The 9,376-nt window shown below is 41.7% G+C and overlaps 1 protein-coding gene across 1 annotated transcript in view; it reads right to left on the reverse strand.

Annotated features, from left to right (window-relative positions):
* The window catches only part of SAMTOR (S-adenosylmethionine sensor upstream of mTORC1), a 50,498-nt gene extending 42,971 nt beyond the window's left edge, over positions 1 to 7,527 (reverse strand). Inside the window, exon 1 of the mRNA XM_080936409.1 lies at positions 7,313 to 7,527. Coding sequence (XP_080792535.1) covers positions 7,313 to 7,466 — 154 coding nt within the window. The 5' untranslated portion in view covers positions 7,467 to 7,527. The remainder of the gene's footprint in view (positions 1 to 7,312) is intronic.
* Between the last annotated feature and the right edge of the window lie 1,849 nt (positions 7,528 to 9,376).

The raw sequence follows: 9,376 nt of genomic DNA on the forward strand, positions 1-9,376 counted from the left end.
CAACCATCTGTAATGAGATCTGATGTCCTCTTCTGGTGTGTCTGAAGACAGCTACAGTGTACTCATTCACCTAAAATAAATAATGTTTTTTAAAGAGAGAGAGAGAGAGAGAGAGAGAGAGAGAGAGAGAGAGAGAGAGAGAGAGAGAGAGAGAAACTTCATCCAAACTACAAAAGTCTTTGACTACTTCCTGTAAGGAAGACAGTATAAGAAATCAGGACCTTGTTACTTGTTTCTTCTTTGTGAAAAATAATTTATGTACATGTCTATGATTACAAAGATCACTTGATTGGTATAATATCAAACTTGCAAATAAAAGCTTTCCAGAACTTAATTTATGTAAGGGGGGAACTGCTACATAAGTGGGAAGAGCACTGCTTAGACAAATCTTTAAGGCATGAGAGAAACAGTTTATTCTAAACGGCCTGTGACAGACATGAATAAAGCTGCACTTGAGATACCAGAAAGCAGTACACCAGTGCTTCTCAGATATTATAGTTTTAATTATTATAAACTTGGCTTCCAAATTTAACAGAATGATAAGCAGAAAGCATAAAATTTTTATTTGTGAACTCAGGGTATACAAATATAAATAAATATATAAACAACTACCACGCTTCTATATAAACATAGATATTACATCCATTAAAATATTTCTAATTTCTTATAGGCTAAAAACATCTTCAAAGAATTGGAGTGAGTGATATAAAGGGTAAGCAGGGAAGAGTAGTGGGAGGAAGAACAGATTTCACTACTTCCAATGAAGCAGAACTAGTTCAGCACAAGTCGTCAAGTGCTGCAGCACCTGTGCTCTCCAGTACTTGTAATGGTAAGTGTATAAAGAGAGGGACGATCAGAATGGCTCGGATCACTAAGTGGGGTAAAGCCATCAATCTACTCGGTAAGAGAGCATGTCTACTTGCTGCTCCTATACACGAATCTTCAATCTATGTGAGGGATGATGTTAGACAGAAGGCAGTTATACTGAAAAGACTAAGCTAGGAGGTAAAGAGATAAGAAATCCGCATGCCAACTGTGGTCTACACAAACACAGGCATTTATTTATATAGAATCTGTGCTAAACATTCTAGGAAACTAGCCTAAATGACTATCACTATTCTGTAAAATTCTAAGAAGCCCAGAGATTTCTAATTTTAAACCAAAGTATTTCAAGATGAAATGAAAGAGACTGTCTGACCTATCTTTTAGGAACCATTATCCCCACCCCCCTCCTCCTCATCACCATCATCATCTCTATAGTTATGTTATATAGCCCAGGCTGGCCTCTAACTCTTCAACTTCATGCTTCAAACTGTTAAGTGCTGAGACTAGAGTCATGTTCCACCATGCTTGACCAAAACCTAGAATTTTCAATTGTCAAGAAAACAGCATGGTTCAGCTTCCTGGGTATCAGTACCCCTAGTTTCCAGATGAATATTCTAGTATGATACAGAAATGGGAGTGGAATGGCTCAAAGAATGATGCTGAGGAGAAAAGCAATCCCCAATGCTGTCTTAGAGGCACACAGGTAGGACAGCTGCAAACAGCACCTCTGATATTCATATAACTTGAATATGGTTAGGATCCTGCTAATTAAAGAAATTGGCAAGAACTAATTTTAAAAAAAATGTGAGCTCCAAAGATGTTTCATAATAAAACAGGAACTTCTTAATGCCTTTGTCAGTGATTAAAGTCTTAAATGTGAGTGTTCTTTCAACAGCACGGTACGATTTTAAGTTAATTTGTTATATGTGACTAAGAGTTTTCATTTTATGACAGAAAAAGTATTTCCAAGCACTGGATGATTCTAAATTAATATTAATGCTATAAGAGATGGATGTGACAGGGGCTATGTGAAGTATTTGCCTGTATCATTTAGATATTAATATAGATGCTTATTCTTACTACAGAAATACCAAGAAGCCAGCAAAGGGATTTTTAAAAGGGAATAAAAAGACAATCTTATATATAAAATTAATTTATGCATTAAATCTATTAAAGGGGACATTGAAAGACTACTGGTAAGAATATTATCCTTAAAAACAAATAACTCTTTCTACAGTAGTGTAGCCAAAGTACGAAGTGTAGAAAAATCCCTAATTTACTTAGCTTTCTCATCTGACATGTCCCTTCTTCATATAATTTTATCCTAGAAATGAAGCATTGTATAGGTAGACAAGAAATTTAAGACACAATCAGAGCTCCTGACATGGGTCCATTCTTTTACATCAAACTGTCTAGTTTATGACAAAATAGCGCTAGTTCAGTGTTCCACCTGACAAAGTGGGAAGACAAGTAACAGTTAAACAGGTTCTAATACCCAACTGACAGAAATGTGTTATGGAGGCCTAAGAATTTGTACTGTAAAGAAAATACTGATGCTCACTAATGAATAAGAAACACCACAATAGGGCTGGAGAGATGGCTCAGAGGTTAAAAACAATGACTGCTCTTCCAGAGGTCCTGAGTTCAATTCCTAGCAACCACATGGTGGCTCACAACCATCTGTAATGGAATCTACTGTCCTCTTTTGGTGTGACATTCGATACAGGAAGCTACAAACAGGATACACACACAAACCCTGCTCTTAGGCCTATGTTGAGAATCAAAAGTATGGGTGAATTCATCCTTACCTACTGCTGGCTCCAAGCCACTGAGCACATCACAGTCACTCCTCTTGGCAGTGTGTTTGTTTATGTACTGCCCTCCATATAGAAGGCCTCCAGTCTTCTACTTCCAAAGAATCCATCCACACGCACTGTCCCCATCCTTATTCTAAGCCAATTTGCCCGTCTACCTTGTTCTCACAGCACTCTGACTCAACCACATTTCTTAACTGGAGGCTTAATGGCTGCCTACACTTTCCCAGCCAAAGACTCTTACATTATTGTTGTCTTTTCCTCTTTCCTTTATGAAAACTTCTTATTCTACCCTTCAAAATATTCTTATATTTTGTCTCTCCATCATGACTGTTTCCTATGTCTTTATCAACTCTAAATCAGACAAGCGTTCAGAGCCAGCTAACTGCCTCTTCCCGATTACTTCCTGCTATAACCCACTGTGCTTCCCTTCAGCACTCTCCCTCCTCACTCCTGTATCCTCCATGGAGTCCTGACGTGAAGTGTCATAGACGGCTACATCCGACAGGGCTCCAAAGATAACACCTAAAATGGACCCAAGGGTAACACCACGACATTTATTTTTTTGTTAGTTTTGCTTTTAGCCAGTTAAATAACCAAAGGACTTTCATTTTATACTTTTGTATTTATCTTTTCAACTACAACCCCCTTCCTCGCAGAGATACAACAGATGCATAATGATAAGATCAAATAGGGAGCAGACACTGCACACTTACCTTGTGCTCTTCCCTCAGTCAACAGCACCCGTGCTCCGGCCAGTGACGATCATTATATAGTGTTGCTAATATTAAATCAAATTATCCTCTCATCCCCCCTGCAAAATACAGCTAAGGCTAACTTAACTAGACTTTTGATGGAGAGTCTACATATTTAAGCGAACAAGCAAAGATTCTCATATACATGTGTGCATGCATACACACTTTTTCTGGTTCTGTATCATAATGGGTACTAACTAGGAGAAAACATTAGAGGAAAACTGTGAAAACTTACTTGAAAATAAAGTAAACAAAAAGAACTGGCTCAAATTATATTGGGAGTCATAGAATTGGGCAATTGATTAACACAGCTGTGGAGAAAATACTGAAAGGAAAGCTCAAGTTAAAATGGCCCATGTTCCTAATTTTTAAAAGCAATTCAAATACTGTATTTCATGCAAAACATCAATATTATAAGTTAAATCCATTCATTTTTAAGGCTGTTTTAGTTTTAGTTTTAAATTATTTCTAGTTTAAAGTCACCATTTCCCCCACAATTTTTTTTGTCTCAAGTATTTGCTACAAAACTGTGAGAAGTGGAGAAGTGGCTCCATTACAGAAGAGCCTGCCTTGAGAGCAGGATGACCTCTACCCAGGTCCCTAACGTCATCAAAGACCAGGCGCAGGACCGTCCATAACCATCTCGGAAAAGCCCATCTGCACTAACCACTGAGCTCTCGGTTCAGAAAGAGACCCCCATCTCAAAAAATAAAGTGGACACAACTGATGGAGACACTGAAGTTGACCTCTAGCCATCACAAGTATATGCATACACACACACACACACACACACACACACACACACACACACACACACCAAAACTACAAGCAAAGCAAAAACAAAACTGAAAATTTACATGGCTCCAGTTTAGTTCTTAGTCAGATATACTGATCAAGCAAATGTGACTGATCAACAAAGTTCTTGTTTAGAAAGCAAAACAAAACTGGGTCTTTCTTATAAATAAACTGTCTATACACCTTCCAACCAAATTAAAATACTTTAAGTTGCTGTGGAAGTCAAATTTCAAAATTCTGCACAGCAAAGATATTAAACACCTGTTTGTGCAAGCATATAAACTCAGTCTGCATGTCTCTTATCTACAAATGGCTGGACATGTTTATTATCCCCTCAGATAAACAGTACCATCTCAAACACTGACCACCTCGTTCTCCTTTCACTCACACAAACTGGCATGAGACCTTTGAGTGGTGACAGAAGGCAGGCAGTGAAGTGGAGCAGTGTAAAAGACTGGTTACAAGTGCATTAAATACACCTACTCACCTCTGCAAACCCCTTCCCTACCCAAGCCTGCTCAGCACTGTCAACACCAGCTGGACAGATCAGAGCAATGGAGGAAAAAACCCTCCACAGCAGGAAGGTCCCGTTTTCATTTTTCTTTCTGTTACATTTCCAATCCACTATCAGAGACATAGACACAGAGAACTCTATTCTTTAGCCTTGTTTGTGTTTTCACTTCTCAGTAATTGCTGTTTCCCTTTTCACTCTACCCCAGTGCATGTTTCATTGCCAGAGCATCCCTGAAAAAACACTTCCCTTTGCCCCATTCCCATAGACAGCCCATACCCATCAATTTACATCCTTTTTCCTTGCTCAACTTTCAGTCTTACTTCCTTATCTTCACTTTCTTTTACAGTCTAACATTTATGTCACCAATATGAGGATAAGAGATGAGACCTCTATTTCCTATAAAATAGTACACACTAATGAACTACCGCACTTTCAGGAAAGTTACTTTGATCTTTTTAGGACTGGGTCCACTAATCTACAAAAGAATTAAATTTGGGGTACACACTAAGTCTGGCTTATATGTTTCCTGCCCCTAATGGAGATGCAGAGACTATAGATCTGAGATAAAAATACAGACAATTTAAGATCAGCCATGTTTGAAAATCATTAATGAAAATTGTGGCTTCTTAATAGTCTCACATTCTAAGATTTTTAGGTAAGATTTTTACCACATTCCCTGGGGGAAAAAAACTATTATGAGCATATAGGATACATTTATGACATTATGACCATCAATACAATACTATGCCCCCAACATAAAACACCTAAGTCATTGATGGAATTTAGGGCATTAAAATGCCAACAGAATTGCTTTATTAAAATGCTTAGACTGTCAAGGCATCTCTACCTGCCCACAGCACATCTCAGATAATTTGTTTCTGAAGTACATGCATTGCTTTCCATTCTGGTAATTTCTAAGTATTAATCCTCATTATGAACCTAGTGTCCCCCTAGATAGAATTTGGCCTTAAAGATATGTTTAAACATGTGAGACTAAGCATGCATAAACAGCAGCTTAAAGAGATAATGACACATTAGCAGTGTGTTAAGTGGAACCTATTCGTTTATGAATAAATGAATAATGAATAACAATGAAATTATTACAAAAAGGTTAAGAATAGAAACTGAATTACATACTAGCAATTTTCTTTTAAAGGATGTGCCATAAATTTGTACAAGAATGGCATGATAAATTGAAGAAAATTGGGTCTACTTATTTCTTCATTTCTTCAAACAACATAAAAACCAATAGAGAATGTCATTATGTAAGTGCATTTTGTGACTATCAAGAATGATGCAACTGTTGCTATGGTAACCACTCATTTTATTGAATTGCGGTTGGGAATTAAAGTATTTTTCAATAAAAAAAATTCAATACTTCAATATGCTTGCCAAGGCTCTTCTATTGGTACCTATCAAACAATAGCTATTAGCCATCTTTGGGGATATCAAATGGCCTCTATTAAAAGCTAGGGCTAAGTTGTCAAGGAAAGAAACTTTGAATAGTGTTAAAAATAAAACGCATCAACGACACTCAAAGGAAGATAGACTTGACTGAACTTTCAGAATAATTAAAAAGTGTGCGTAACTGAAAAGTGACATGATCTCACAAGTCTTTGTTCCTTCATTGTCATAATTTCTCCTTTAACCTAAATTATTAACCAGTTAAAAGGCTGACATTAGAACGCTGCTGAGTTTTCATTTTGCAACTAAGCTAAAGAAAAATCCACAGAAAGTAGCCCATTTTAACACTTGGGATTTTTTTCCCCAGAACATATGAATTATAATGCAAAGCATCACCTTCCAAATCTTATAAAGTTGCTTTGTTTGTGAGCCCTCATTTACAAAACGCCAGGATAACTCGTAAAATCCAACTACAGACACGGTTCTGGCAGATGCGCACAACAGAAAAGCTGCCTTCGTGGAGGAGGGGGCTGCACCTATGGCCCAGCTTCGATGGCATCCGTGTCTTTCAAAGTCTCTTTGGTTAGGGACAATTCAAAACTGCACAGGATCTTAAGAACCTGCCCCGGATCTCTTCCTGGACTGCCTCCACAAACTTGAAGATGGAGCTGCGGTGGAGGAGAGCTACCTGCCACCCCTTTTCCCCCCTGTTAAACATGGGGAAGCACCTTGAGATCTTCTGTGGGCCTGCTGACTTCGCAACCCCGGGAGCCCAGGCAGGGGAGGCCTCAGCACGGCCTTGTCAGGGAGCGGAGAGGAAGAGGGGCTGTTGCCAAGCGGGCTGAACAACAGGCTGGTCCAGCGCACAAGAGTGAGGGATAGCTTCGCCCCTGCCAGTCGCTTTCCTTGGTGGCTTTATCCGCCCCCCCCCCCCGCCATCCCCCGTCTACGGGTCTTACCTGAAAGCCCCTCCCTCCCTCCCTCTGAGTGTATGCTCGGTGACAGTGGTCTCAGCCCACCGCTGGGGACAGGGCCTAGGCGGGTGGCGACTGCCCATTAGGGCTCTGTGAGCCCGATAGCAAGAGGCCGGCCGGTCGCGGCCTGGGCAGACGTGCCGCCCCCGTGTGTGTCAATGGTGGCCTGTGGGGCTGGAAGGAGCTGACCCAGTCGGGGGACGCGCCTCCCCTCCCCCGCTGCCTGTTTACCTTCGCGGTACTTCTTGCGGAGCCGCCGGTGGACGCTCTTCACCACCCCGGACAGCTTCTCCTGCTCCAGCTTCCGCTCCTGCTCCCGGGGCTGCGCGGCGCTCGGGGGCCGCTGTCCGCGCGCTGCGCCTCGGCCACCGGGTCCCGGCTCCATAGCGCTGCCGCCGCCGCCGCCGCCCCTCGGGCCCCGCGGTCTCTCCCCGGACGGAGGAGGTGGGGAAGGAGGAGGCAGCAGCAGAGGCAGCAGCCGGAGGAGGCCGAGGAGCCACAGCTAAGGCCTCGGGGGCGGTATCTTCCCGAGAGCGCAAGGTGATTGGTGAACTTCGGAGGGCTGGGTAGAAATGGAAAGGGCCACCAACCAATGGGCAAAGGGCAGCGGCGGAGCGCCGGGTTGTTTGGGAAGGAGCAGCTGAAGGAGGCGGAGAAAAGCACTGGGCTCCTTGCCAGGCCACGCCCCGGATGCTGTGCGGAGAAGCCCAGGCTGCCTAGGGGAGGAGGCCGGTGGTGTGGGGTGCGCTTGCGCCCCAGAGTTTTTGCTTAGTTTGAGCTTCATTGTACGGTCCAGCTTTGGCACGTCTCCCAACTTCGCAATCCACTGTAAGTTTTGACGTAACGCGGCCGTCCACCTGAGTTCCCGCTGCACCCTGTTGCACCTATGCAGATTCCCTTCAACTAGATTACCTTTGAAGATTTGACTTGAAGTTTTACACTTCTAGGTGCCCAAACTTGGAAGCCTTCTTTGGGGTCAAGGAGAGATCAAACTACCAACTCCGGATGTAATTTCCTTAGCTAACCATGGTTAATGCCTGGCATACTGCTGCTGGACTAAAGAAAAAAAAATACTAAAAAATAATAGGAGATGTGGGACAACCAAGTTATAAACACTGAAAGGCCATATTGTCTTTCTGTACAACTTCTGTAATGACCATAACAGTGGGTAAACCTACATTTGACTGTAGGTCATCTCAGAACCCACAAAGAAGTCTGCTCAGGCGGTCTCTCATAGTACTTTAGACCGTCCACTAGTGCAGACAGAATTCAGTAAATGACTCCTTTTCCACCTCCTTTTATTTGGGCACAAAACTATTAAGGGGATGTGATTTCTGACTTGTTTAAGAAAGATGGAAGCCGGTTTTCCAAAAAGAGACTTCAGTTGCTCTGTTCTGGTACCTACCGGGGCTGCTGGAAATGCAGCAGACAGAGCTGGGAATGAATTCTATCTGATTGCGCACTACCTCGACCTTACAGGTTGGTTACATTACATTGTATAGACATTGTTGCATTTAAACTTTCAAATCAATGACTTTGTAATATTAGTAGCATTCTCTTTATGTTACTGTTGAGTCCAAAGGAAACTCTGTTTCCCCAAATTCTGGTGGTTAGACAAAAAGCCACATTAGTATATCAAAGTGCACGCTGGCCTCCAGGCTTCCTCAGCATCCCAAATACCTGTACACATCTTAGTGTCCAAGGCTCTTCTCTGCTCTTCTGACCCCACCACCAAACTTTCTCCGGCTCAGGGGCTTCCTTTCCCCAGCATCTCATTCTCCTTATAACCCTGCTATTTCAGCTCTGTATGCTCTTGGTCTTCCTTTCATACATATCTCTTCTCTTCCTCTGTACTCTGTTCCTGCTTCTCTCTTGGTCAGGTATAGTTTGCTGTTGATTCTCAATCTACCACTTTTTCTCTGCTCTGGATTCTTCCAGATGCCTCTGCCTGCTCTCTCCTTCATATCTACAATACAAACCTTGCCCTCAACCATGGAGTGGAGAGGCTATGTAGTGTTTATACAGAAATGATTTCATGTTACTTCCTGGGTTAAAACGATCCTGACGAACAAAGTGTTATACAAGCTTTCTAGATCACAGGAGCAGAAATATCATAGTGAAGAAGTGGAGCAAACACAGACAGAAATAAACAAACCTTAGAAGAACTAATTACAAACATGAAGTGAAATTACAAGAAATAGCAAGGAAGCAGCAAGTATTGTAGCCTCACATGGGGAAACTTTATTTGGGAAGAAAAAAAAAACTTAGATTTTTTAGCTTTTTTTTTTCCTTTGC

This window comes from Micromys minutus (assembly GCF_963924665.1).
Source record: "Micromys minutus genome assembly, chromosome: 23".
NCBI lineage: Eukaryota > Metazoa > Chordata > Mammalia > Rodentia > Muridae > Micromys > Micromys minutus.